The sequence below is a fragment of the Dendrobates tinctorius genome, unplaced genomic scaffold, assembly GCF_039654945.1.
Source record: "Dendrobates tinctorius isolate UK_male_01 unplaced genomic scaffold, ASM3965494v1 ptg000075l, whole genome shotgun sequence".
Taxonomy (NCBI): Eukaryota; Metazoa; Chordata; class Amphibia; order Anura; family Dendrobatidae; genus Dendrobates; species Dendrobates tinctorius.
This window is the reverse complement of record NW_027361743.1, coordinates 14,026,621-14,039,424: the sequence shown is the minus strand read 5'-3', so window position 1 is coordinate 14,039,424 and position 12,804 is coordinate 14,026,621. Positions and strand designations below refer to the sequence as shown.

At 45.4% G+C, this 12,804-nt stretch overlaps 1 protein-coding gene across 1 annotated transcript in view; it reads right to left on the bottom strand.

The window, feature by feature from the left end:
* Nucleotides 1-12,804, bottom strand: part of CWF19L2 (CWF19 like cell cycle control factor 2) — a 193,626-nt gene that overhangs the window by 170,879 nt on the left and 9,943 nt on the right. The window contains exon 2 of the mRNA XM_073583021.1: nucleotides 10,091-10,201. Within this exon, the coding sequence (XP_073439122.1) occupies nucleotides 10,091-10,201 (111 nt within the window). The remainder of the gene's footprint in view (nucleotides 1-10,090; nucleotides 10,202-12,804) is intronic.

Genomic DNA, 12,804 nt, shown 5'->3' with positions numbered 1-12,804 from the left:
ATCGGAGCATTCAGCTGCACAGAAATACATGCAGCTGAACGCTGAATGAACACTCCGATCAGAGTGCCGGGTGTTGAAGTGTGAGACTCGTCCGAGTTTCTCGTATGAGAGTATGAGCCCTTAGAGGTCCATTAAAACGATCGCATAAGCCAGTTGGTCTGAAGGTGACAAAGACTAGCTACAAGATGCTGCGCATGCGTTTTCTTGCAGAGACTTTCCATCAGGTTAGACATAAATTGGGTCCCCTGATCAGTTAACATCTCCATGGGGAACCCCACACGAGAAAACACTGTCAGCAAAGTATCGGCCACTTTATCGGCTCACGTAGAGGACATTACCACTGCTTCTGGATATTGCGTACCATAGTTGATTACTGTGAGGCTGAGTTCACACGTGGCGTTTTTTTCGCGTTTCCGCGGCGGTTTTAACCGCGCAATTTTGCCGCAAAAACGCGAAAAATAAGCATCCCATGCATTCCTATGGGATTCCGCAATGCTGTGCTAATGCTGCGGTTTTTACCGCGGCGAAATCGCTTTGCGGTAAAAACCGCAGCATGCTCATTAATTTGCGGAATCGCGGCGATCCCGCACCCATAGGAATGCATTGTTCTCCTTACTTTCCACATGTGGCTGTGCACACCATGCGGAAAGTAAGCATAACATTTGCGGATGGTACCCACGGTCCGGAGGAGAGGAGACTGTCCTCCGGGCTTTGGGTACCATATCCCTGTAAAAAATAGAATTTAAAAATAAAAAATATTGTTATTCTCACCCTCCGACGTCCCGCGCAGTCTTCCCGCTTCTCTTCACGCTCTCGTTCCCAGTAATCCTTTGCGAAAATGCCCGCGATGGCGTCCGTTCTCGCGGGATCGGGAAGTCTCGCGGTCATTCGCGCGACGTCATCGCGAATTACCGCGAGACATCGCGATCCCGCGAGAACGGACGCCATCGCGGGCATTTTCGCAAAGGATTACTGGGAACGGCTGCGCGGGACGTCGGAAGGTAAGAATAACACCATTTTTTATTTTTTTTTTACATTTTATCTTTTACTACTGATGCCGCATAGGCAGCCTCAGTAGTAAAAAGTCGGTCACACTCGTCAAACACTATGTTTGACGAGTGTGACCAACCTGTCAATCAGTTCTCCAAGCGATGCTACAGATCGCTTGGAAAACGCTAGCATTTTGCAAGCTAAATACGCTTGCAAAATGCTAGTTTTTCCGCGGGAAAATCGCAGGAATTTAAAATGCAATTTTCCCGCTGACTGGAATTCCGGAATTCTCGCGGTAATTTCCGCGAGAGTTCCAGTACGTGTGCACTTAGCCTGAGAATGAAGCGATTCCGAGAGCGGCTAGCCATTGCAAGAGGTCCTATGATATCCACAGCCATTCACTGGAAAGGCTCGTCAATCACTGGTAGTGGCATCAATGGGGCTTTTTGGATGTTCCCAGTCTCTCCAACTTTTTAACAAACTGTGCAAGATCGACAGTTGTGTCAAACAGGCTTTAGTCTTCTGTATTCCAAGGTGTCCAGCAAAGAGGAATCTCATGAGCAATCCTTAACTGTTCCCTGAAAGGATAGGAGACAACCAGATGCTTCTCACAGTCCCAATGCTCTGTTGTGCCATGGGGGAAAGAGTCTTTATACAGCCGTCCCTGTATATCCTCTCCTTGTCAAACCCAGCAGGAGGTTGGTCTGCAAAGTATCTAAAGGGCCCGTTACACATAGCGATATCGCTAGCAATATCGCTGTAACGTCACTGATTTTGTGACGTAGCAGTGATATTGCTAGCGATATCACTATGTCTGATACTTACCTCCGACCGGCTCCCCCGCTGATTATCGCTGATCGCGCGAGAACGTCCTGGACCATTTCTCGTCGGGCGCTTCCTGTGGCGCCGACGAGCGACGCGGGAAGGAGGATGTCAGGATCGCCGCGTCTGACAGGTAAGTAGCGACCCCCGACCGCTGCTATGTCGCTGGTGAGATCTGCCTGTGTGGCAGCTCACTAGCGACCACTTACCGATGCACCAGCGATCCATATCATTGTCGGGATCGCTGGTGCATCGCTTAGTGTAACGGTACCCTTAGCTTCTCCAGACTGGCATCTGATAGCAGGGCCTTCAGATAGCTCTGACAATCAGTCTGCAGGCCCTGGCCTATTGGGAATGCCAGTCTCTGGTCAGAGGCAGAGTCTGGGATCGGGGACCTCATTAGGTCCGCCACCTGGAGAGGCTCATGGGCCATAACAAGGCCCTCTTGTTCTGGCAGTTATTCCTGAGATTCATCCTCTAATTCTTTAAGTTGCATTTTAGCAGCAGTGAGAATGCGGGTCACAGCTCCCCCATAAATATGTTCCTGAACATTGGTGCATTTTCCTGTATCACACAGGCTCTCAGGTGGGTCACTGGCTTCCACCTTCTCCATGACATTCAGACTGGGGCCTTTCTTCCTATTGAGACAAGCAACAAAATCATGTCCCAGTTTGTTACATGTAAAACATCGACGTGAATTAAAGAATGTCTGATCCCAGGGGACCCGGAGAAAGTAGATGTAGAGTGCCCGGGGGACTGGCTGGAAGAGGGAGAGCGATCACCAACAGGCTGAATGCCGATGGCTTCCGGCATCCTGAATCAGCAATGTTTGCAGCGTGATCAACAGTCTTTGGCTGCACACAAATTGTTGTACATCCATGTATAGGCGGATAATGATGAGGGCAATCTGAGCCATCGCCCGGGGTCCGAGACTCCGGGGGGGGTCCCAAGGCCAGATTGCCCTCTTTATAATGTATTGCGTGCCACATGACATAATCGCGCAGATGCCAGAATGTACGTTCTTGGCTATCAGGAGAGGGGGGTGTGGTAACCACACAAATACGACATGCAGATCCAAAATAAATGACAAAATATCCCTTTATTAGAAAATATGGACAGAACAGGGAAGTGGGGGAACATGTGCTGGGGGATAAAATGCAACAGTGCTGAAAAGATGCTCCTAACCGAGCAACTCCATCATGAAACACTGTCAATAAGATAACAATAAGTATACAGTAATAATAGAATTACATAGAAAGTGCCACATTAGAGCAGTGCATAATACTCTCCACATTAACATATCCATTCATAAGCTCTAGAAAATCAACCTGCCTACAGTGAAAACCTGTTATAAACCCCTTGTATGTGCCTACTAGAATAGAATCGCACCTCAATTGAGGTGACAAGGTCTAATTTACATTGCACAGGGTATAAACAGGCCTCCCAAAGTGTAGCACATAATTAACCCTTACTGTGTGCCTAATATAATTCAGAAGTACCTAGAATTAGGACATACAAATATTGTAGTTATACTGCACAGGGTTAAAAATTACTGGCCATTGTATCCCTAAGCAGCCACAAGCAGGAGTGCATATTCACCTGCAACAGGAGCAAACGCCCCTGCACACAAGCGAGAGTACAATGAACTCTCACAGCATTACCGAGTGGGGAAGGGAGAGGAACAAGGAGGAAAAATCCTCAAGGTTACCTGAACAGGCACTTGATGAGTGGAGTAGGCTGGCGGCGCGTCTCCCCGACGTGCGTTTCGGAGCTGGGCTCCTTCGTCAGGGGGCGTGGTGAGTGCGGGTGTACACAGGTAAAATAGCGTATGGACCGGAAGGCCTCTGACTCGACCCGGAAGTGACGCATGCGTCACCATAACAACCCGTCACGCAAGACGAGTGCCGCGTCATGCAATGGGAGGCGCCGGATGGATACCGGTGACCACCCGATGCATAGAGACGCCGCGGTCGTCATACACGCACGGGGCATGGCGCGCATGCGTACAGGGACGTGAACATGGCCGTGTAAACATTATTGTTGCTAGGACAACCATCAGTGGAGGGAAATGTGGAGGAGATATTAACCCCATAACTGCCAAATAATAAGGAATCATAACATTAATAAGGCACATTAACATGACAACCTAAACAAAAACATGGCGCGTGCATGCGTACAGGGACTGCACCTTGTTACACAGGGGTTTATCCTTTTCACCGGTGGCTGGCTTTGATAGGTTTACTGCCATCAAAGACCTAAATATCTTTGCCAGATCTCTCCTTTTTAAGCGATTCTTCTTTGATGATAATTCAAATATGTTGTTCCCAACAGAAGAAGAACAGTCGGCACTGAGAATACTTGAGGATTTATCTGTGGAACATTTAACTCCGGAGGGAGGTAAGATACCCTCCTTTTTGAGGGTACGGTCTAAGAAATTTCCCCCCCTTTCCAACTGCAGTGCGATAGATCTTTTTGTTAAGGTAGTAACCAACGAGTTCATGAATATGCCACAATATATTCAGAAGGATAATCTGTCTGGGGAGGAGAGGAGACGGTTGAGATTTCTGAAGGGCCTCCCTGATGTTGTGATCAAGCCCGCGGAAAAGGGGTTAACATTGTGGTATGGCCAAAATTAGCTTACGAAAAAGAAACTATGCGCCAACTTAACAACACCACATGTTACAAGAGACTAACATTTAACCCCTTGTCCGCCTATTGCTCAAAGCCCAGGGTTATTCTTACTAGGGCTATGGAGGCCAAAATTATTACTAAGGAGTTATGGTCTGCTCTGTTTGTGATTGAACCCACCATCCCCACCTTCTATCTCCTTCCCAAGACGCATAAAAACATGAAAACACCCCCAGGGAGGCCCATAGTGTCAGGCGGGGGGGGCTATTTGGAGTGTGTGAATAAATGGCTAGATTCGCTACTCCAACCATTAGTGGAAGATCTACCCTCATATCTAAAAGATACGAATCAATTGCTACGTAAGACTAATGGCCTTACCCTTGATGATGACACGACTATATGTACTATGGATGTAGAATCATTATACACCAATATTCGTCATGAGGATGGCCCTACGGGCTACAGAATTTTTCTTATCCATGTCCAAGGTATCCCCAGGCTTGAGGACCATGGTATTGGAGGTCCTGGAGTTTGCTTAGACCCGTAACTTTTTCCTTTTCAGGGGATCCTTCTTCCTTTAGCTCCAGGGGACAGCTATGGAGGCAGCTTACACGCCTTCATATGCAAATCTGTTCCTGGGGCTGTAGGAGAGGGACATTCTGATGTCAGATCCTCTGTCATCTATGGAGCGCGTCCTTCTATGGACGCGTTACATAGATGACATTCCCTGATCTGGCAAGGGGACAGTGGTTCACTAGAGAAATTTATAGGGAATTTAAACGATGGGGATCGCAATATACATCTCACTGAAACCTTTGACAAACATAAGGTGGAGTTCTTGGATGTTTTCATAAGCAGGGACAAAGTAGGGACGGTTCAGACCACTATCTACAGGAAACCTACGTCTACGAACATGCTCCTACATGCATCCTCCTCACACCCGCCACACATGGTACGGTCTATACCTGTAGGTCAGTTTCTCAGACTACGACGTATCTGCTCTACGAGAGAGGAATTTGAGGATCAAGCCAGGGACATGAAGATCCGTTTCTCTGAGAGGGGTTACAGCAATCATCCATAAAAAGGGCCTACCTACGTGCTAAATTTAGTGACAGGAATGCCCTTTTATATAAATCAAGTAACTAACCAGCCAAGCCAGACACTGTGAGGTTCATTACAAATTTTATACTCGATCTGAGCAGATGCGGAGTATTCTGAAGAAATCATGGCCTATCCTCAAAACAGACCCAGTCATTGCTAAAATCATATCGGACACACCTCAAATTACGTTTAGGAGGGCTAGAAATCTGGGTGACCATTTGGTCCGCAGTCATTATGTTGGGAACTCTCCTAGGACCTTCCTGGACAATTTTGTTCAGAGGGGTGGTGGTAGTGCCCCCTGTGGTCACTGTGTGGCATGTGTGAACATGGTCAGAGAGGACACATTTACAGATTCCTCAGGTAATAAGGTATACAAAATACTGCAATCCATCACGTGTACGTCTCGTAATGTGGTCTACTATGCCACATGTCCCTGTTCCCTGATCTACGTGGGGCTGACCACCCGTCAACTCAAGATTAGGGTCAGGGAACATGTTCTAGGCATAGAGGCCGCATCTAATGAAACTGATTTACATGTGTTAAAAACTATTCCGAGACATTTTAAAATCTTTCATGATTGCAACAGTAAAGATCTTAAAATTAGGGCAATTGACATGGTGGATCTAGGGATACGATTTCTCAACGGCTCGCCCAGAAGGAGACACGGTGGATTTGGGCCCTTAATACGGTCCATCCACATGGGTTGAATGAAAATTTATCATTCGTTCCATTTTTGTGACACCTTCCTTTTTGGGGTCATGTTGCGGCGGTTAAATGTGCCGCAGTGTTGGTGTTTTTAATTCAATTTTAACCTTTGTGTTCATATTCTTTTTTTCATTTTTTTTTAGATTCTTGTGCGTATATAGGATCCGGTGTTCGTTTTCCCATCTTGTCTTATGTGGGGAGGAAAGTTCTTTGAATCATCCCCTTGATCTTTTTCATTATGGAGTCTACGGAAGACCATGATATCTACCATATGGAGGCTGTTCATGTCAACCTTAAGGAGGACCTGTCATCTTCATGAGTGTGCCATGAAATCATTTGTTTATGCCATGGAAAGACATATGTTTTTTATATAACATCATTATTGTACAAAACATTATCGTTCTTATTATCACATTTATGCTGCAAGTAGGTTTCTCCTTGTGGCCAACATGGTGTCGTGTGTGCCTTTTGGGATACACTCTTCCTTTTGCAAAGGATGATATTTGCTTTTACCTTTATATTTGGTCTGGTATAATTGCTTAATAAATAGCTGCTTTTTCATATTGCTATGGTCTTCTATTATAAGACATATATGGGGGGTACTATAATTATATATTTCCCCTTCTGTATATATTGGGCAATTTAAGTGTATCCATGAGGCATGTATGTCCCATCAGTTGGCAATATGTGCGACATCGGTGCTCTGTTAGATGATACCATGACATATTGCTATGTAAAGTGATAAATTACGGTATGATGTTTCTTTGCTATGTCTTTTTATGATACAATTTGATATACTTTTTGTTTAGGTTGTCATGTTAATGTGCCTTATTAATGTTATGATTCCTTCTTATTTGGCTGTTATGGGGTTAATATCTCCTCCACATTTCCCTCCCCTGATGGTTGTCCTAGCAACAATAATGTTTACACGGCCATGTTCGCGTCCCTGTACGCATGCGCGCCATGCCCCGTGCGTGTATGACGACTGCGGCGTCTCTATGCATGGGGTGGTCGCCAGTATCCATCCGGTGCCTCCCATTGCATGATGTGGCGCTCGTCTTGCGTGACTGGTTGTTATGGTGACGCATGCGTCACTTCCGGGTCGCATCAGAGGCCTTCCGGTCCTGTACGCTATTTTACCTGTGTACACCCGCACTAACCACGCCCCCTGCCAAAGGAGCCCAGCTCCGAAACGCGCGTCGGGGAGACGCGCCGCCAGCCTACTCCACTCATCAAGTGCCCGTTCAGGTAACCTTGAGGATTTTTCCTCCTTGTTCCTCTCCCTTCCCCACTCGGTACTGCTGTGAGAGTTCATTGTACTCTCGCTTGTGTGCAGGGGCGTTTGCTCCTGTTGCAGGTGAATATGCACTCCTGCTTGTGGCTGCTTAGGGATACAATGGCCAGTAATTTTTAACCCTGTGCAGTATAACTACAATATTTGTATGTCCTAATTCTAGGTGCTTCTGAATTATATTAGGCACACAGTAAGGGTTAATTATGCGCTACACTTTGGGAGGCCTGTTTATACCCTGTGCAATGTAATTTAGACCTTGTCACCTTAATTGAGGTGCGATTCTATTCTAGTAGCCACATACAAGGGGTTTATAACAGATTTTCACTGTAGGCAGGTTGATTTTCTAGAGCTTATGAATGGATATGTTAATGTGGAGAGTATTATGCACTGCTCTAATGTGGCACTTTCTATGTAATTCTATTATTACTGTATACTTATTGTTATCTTATTTACAGTGTTTCATAATGGAGTTGCTCGGTTAGGCCTCTTTCACACTTCAGTTTTTTGTGTCAGTTAAAATCCGCCAAAAAGCGGATCCGTTCCTAACTGATGTGAACGGATGCAAAAGGATCCGTTGAACGTAGAATTTGGGGGGGGAGAGGGGGAGAGAATTTTTTTCGTCCGCCAGAAAGGATTTCAGGGTTAATTTTCTCCCTGACTTCCTTTCTCCGGGCATGCGCAATGGAAAATGTGGTTCCAACAACAAAAAAAACGTTGCAAGGTCCGTCCAGGCATGCCGGCGGACGAAAAAAATTTGGCGGATCCTCACAAAAACGGATCCAACGGATGGCCATCCGTCAAGATCCGCCAGTAATGCAACTCAATAGGGAAAAAAACGGATCCTCAAAAAAAATTGGCGGATCCGGTTTTTTCAAAACCTGGTGGATTTTGACTGATGGTCAAAAATGGAAGTGTGAAAGAGGCCTTAGGCGCGTCTTTTCAGCACTGTTGCACTTTATCCCCCAGCACATGTTCCCCCACTTCCCTGTTCTGTCCATATTTTCTAATAAAGGGATATTTTGTCATTTATTTTGGATCTGCATGTCGTGTTTGTGTGGTTACCACACCCCCCTCTCCTGGTCATATAACGACGGATCCCTAATTGTCCACTTTCTGAACAGCATGTATTTACGGATATTTCTCTTTAGGACGCTGTTTTATACCTTTGCTGTAATATTATGCTCTTGGCTATCAGAAGTGGAGCTGCGGAGGAAGAGGTAAATATGAAAAACTCCAAAATAACAAGAATTAAATGGGTGTGGGGGGAGCAAATGATGATGTGTTGAGGCTGGAAGATAGTTAATTATAATGAATTAAGGGGGGGGGTGGAGGACAGTTAATGATAATGAATTAAGGGGGGGGTGGAGGATAGTAAATGATAATGAATTGAGGGTGGGGGATAGGAAAGCAAATGATCATGAATTGAGGGTGGGGGGGAATAACTGAAGATGAATTGAGGGTGGGGGGGATAACTGAAGATGAATTGAGGGTGGGGGGGAATAACTGAAGATGAATTGAGGGTGGGGGGGAATAACTGAAGATGAATTGAGGGTGGGGGGGAATAACTGAAGATGAATTGAGGGTGGGGGGAATAACTGAAGATGAATTGAGGGTGGGGGGGAATAACTGAAGATGAATTGAGGGTGGGGGGGAATAACTGAAGATGAATTGAGGGTGGGGGGGAATAACTGAAGATGAATTGAGGGTGGGGGGGAATAACTGAAGATGAATTGAGGGTGGGGGGGAATAACTGAAGATGAATTGAGGGTGGGGGGGTAACTGAAGATGAATTGAGGGTGGGTGAGAGCAAATGATAATGATAAAAAGGTGGGGGTGGGAGAGAGAGGATTCAGGAGAGTGACTGGTAATGAATTGCTAATTTATATATTTTTTGGGTGGGGAAAGTGGCTATGTATAGTTAGTGGGGGCACAGTGGTGGATTATAATTTACAGTTCCAGCAATAAGAGTAGAAAGATGCAATCTCCTTTGGGCAGAGACACCCTTACCCAGTTGATCTACTGACATTATAGTCTACCTCACAATTATATACTTCCTTCACAAGACATAACATCTTGACAACAATTGAAGCTGTGGTAACATTTTTGCATTTTTTGGAGTTCTCGTGCCATTTTTGCCCAACTTTGAATCTCAATGGGTGGTGGGGACATGGCAACCAGTACGATGAGTGGCAGCCACGGCACAAATCTTACTCCAGTTCTAACTAATGGATCCGTTCATCCATTATGATGTGTTTCCAATAAACCTTACTGTTAAAAAAAAAAAAAAACAGATCTGTTCACTATATATGTTTTTGGGCTGGGGAAAAAAAAAAAAGTATGCACACATTTTTCATTCAAGCAAAAAAAAAAAAAAAAACAAATAGAGGCCAGAAAGAATGGGACAGAAGACATGTTATGTCATTCCCATTTAAATAGACGGATCCTGCACTGTTGGAAGCTTTTGATTCCATTTTAATTATCTTAACACCGATCAAAAAAAAAAAAAAAAAATCTAAAAACTGGCCATGTGAACAGAGGCTAATAAGATACCTGCTCTATCTGCTCCAGGCGCTCGGTGACATCGCTCAGCATCCAGGTGTCCTCCCCCCGCAGCCGCCTCTGCTCCTTCCTTCTCTCTTCCTTTCCATAGTCTTCTTTCGCCTGCATGAAGCATAAAAAAATACTTTTTCCAGACATCGCCCCATAATGTACAGTTATAGTGAAAAATGTTTCAGAATTGTTATTTTATGAAGTGGGATCAGCCCATCGCAGACCAGGGAACAGTACATATAAGAGGGAGAGAAGTCTGACAACTGGCGACAGGACACAAACGAGATCAAGTTAGGATAACATGCGCCTTGCCAACCATCCAAGGCACAAATCCTGGGTGTCGGCCGGGAGCTGCAGGTCAAAATTAGTATTGGGGGGCGCGTGGCCTGAGCTGGCGATGGTGTGACACGCACGGCTCAGGATCTCTGAGGAGCATCTCCTAAAGCGACAAAGCAAAAGAAAATCGCTCTCTCCGATAACCCACTGAAGGATTGCTTTCTCGTTACTCAGAGGGCCTTTGGAAGTCCCAGGGTGTCCTAATTTAGCTATAGTCCCCTGCTTTGTGCGAGGCTGCGGGAGCTATAATGCCTGCGGAGGGATCTCTTTCATCTCAACGTCCTATCTCAAGTACGCCATTTTCCTGTCATAACAGATCTCTGAGGCGGAAGGACACAAAATAGTCCGTGATTTGTGCCTATTTCTATGTTACCTCCGCTCCTGTGCGGCTCCACTGGGGCGACCTGCCTTTCTTCAGCGGTGCCATGTATCAGCTTTCGGCTCCCCTGTTGCATATTTTATGAGCAGGGACTGACGTCACTGAGCCCTGTGTGAAGACTAGCCGCCTGTCACGGCTGCATTTAGGCTGAGTCCACACGTGGCTTTTTTTCGCGTTTCCGTGGCGGTTTTAACCGCGAAAAATAAGCATCCCATGCATTCCTATGGGATTCCGCTATGCTGTGCTAATGCTGCGGTTTTTACCACGGTGGAATCGCTTTGCGGTAAAAAAACGCAGCATGCTCATTAATTTCGCGGATTCGTGGCGATCCCGCACCCATAGGAATGCATTGCTCTGCTTACTTTCCGCATGTGGCTGTGCCCACCATGCGAAAAGCAAGCAGAACATTTGCGGATGGTACCCACGGTCTGGAGGAGAGGAGACTGTCCTCCGGGCTTTGGGTACCATATCCCTGTAAAAAATAGAATTTAAAATAAAAAATATTGTTATTCTCACCTTCCGGCGTCCCGCGCAGCCTTCCCGCCTCTCTCCACGCTCCCGGTCCCAGTAAGCCTTTGCGAGCGATGACGTCCGTTCTCGCGGGATCAAGACGTCTCGCGGTCATTCGCGATGACGTCGCGATCCCGCGAGAACGGACGTCATCGCGGTAATTGTCGCAAAGGATTACTGGGATTGGGAGCGTGGAGAGAGGCGGGAAGGCTGCGCGGGACGCCGGAAGGTGAGAATAACAATATTTTTTTATTATTATTTTTTACATTCTACCTTTTACTATTGATGCCGCATAGGCGGACTCAATAGTAAAAAGTTGGTCACACTCGTCAAACACTGTTTGACGAGTGTGACCAACCTGTCAATCAGTTCTCCCAGCGATGCTACAGATCACTTGGAAAACGCTAGCAATTCTGCAAGCTAATTACGCTTGCAAAATGCTAGATTTTCCGTGGGAAAATCACGGGAATTTAAAATGCGATTTTCCCGCGGAATGGAATTCCGGCGGTAATTTCCGCTACGTGTGAACCCAGCCTTAAAGTCACAGGGAGCGCGTCTACATCGACGCGCAGTTAATAAAGGATTTTACTGTATGCATCATATAATATTAAAAAGTGCCATCTGATTCTGCGGTGTCTCTCATTAATCACGGTCCCTTTTATAAAAAGGCATAGGAAGACACAAGAATTTTCTATATTTCTAACGTTTATTCAGTATAAACATCACCAATAATATCAATTCTCTCTAATAAAATCCCTGCAAGGCAGGATTCAAAAAAGGGCACAAGTTGAGTCACAAGGCTACTCCAGTGTCCAAATCAACGAAAGTGTCTAATACGACTCCTCAAAAAGAACAAAAGTTTCAGGATTCTTACAATCCTCACTTTAAAGATTAAGTGGATATCATTAACCCATTTAAGGCCAGATCTCCTCATAAACGGGTCATGGATACATCCCTCTCATCAAAAAGGAAAAATCCTGGTAAAACTTCTGAAAAATTCACATCGCCAACCAACGCTTCGAGTCCTGAGTCTGGAGATAATTCACCAAACTTTTTGCCAAAAAGGTCAAAATTTAAGATGGATAACACCAATCCTTCTCCTTCCCAAAATCTGGATGTTATATCCATACACTCTTGCATGGATACTCTCGCCCAGAAAATCACGTCCAGTATGTCTCAATCATTTGAAAACCAAAATAAAATTTTACAGTCCACCTTGGATAAATTTAGCAGCAGGTTAGACAACCATGAAAAAGAGCTAACTGTAGTGGAAGAACACACTGATGATTTATCAAAAGACACCCATGACCTCAAATCTGAATTTCACAGACTTAAAATTAAAGTTGCGGATATAGAAGACAGGAACAGATGAAACAACTTGAAAATAAGAGGAATACAAGAATCTATCTCACCGGATAAACTAGAAGACAATTTTCAAAAAATTACCACCGACACTTACAGACCAAGATCTCATAATAGATAGGATCCA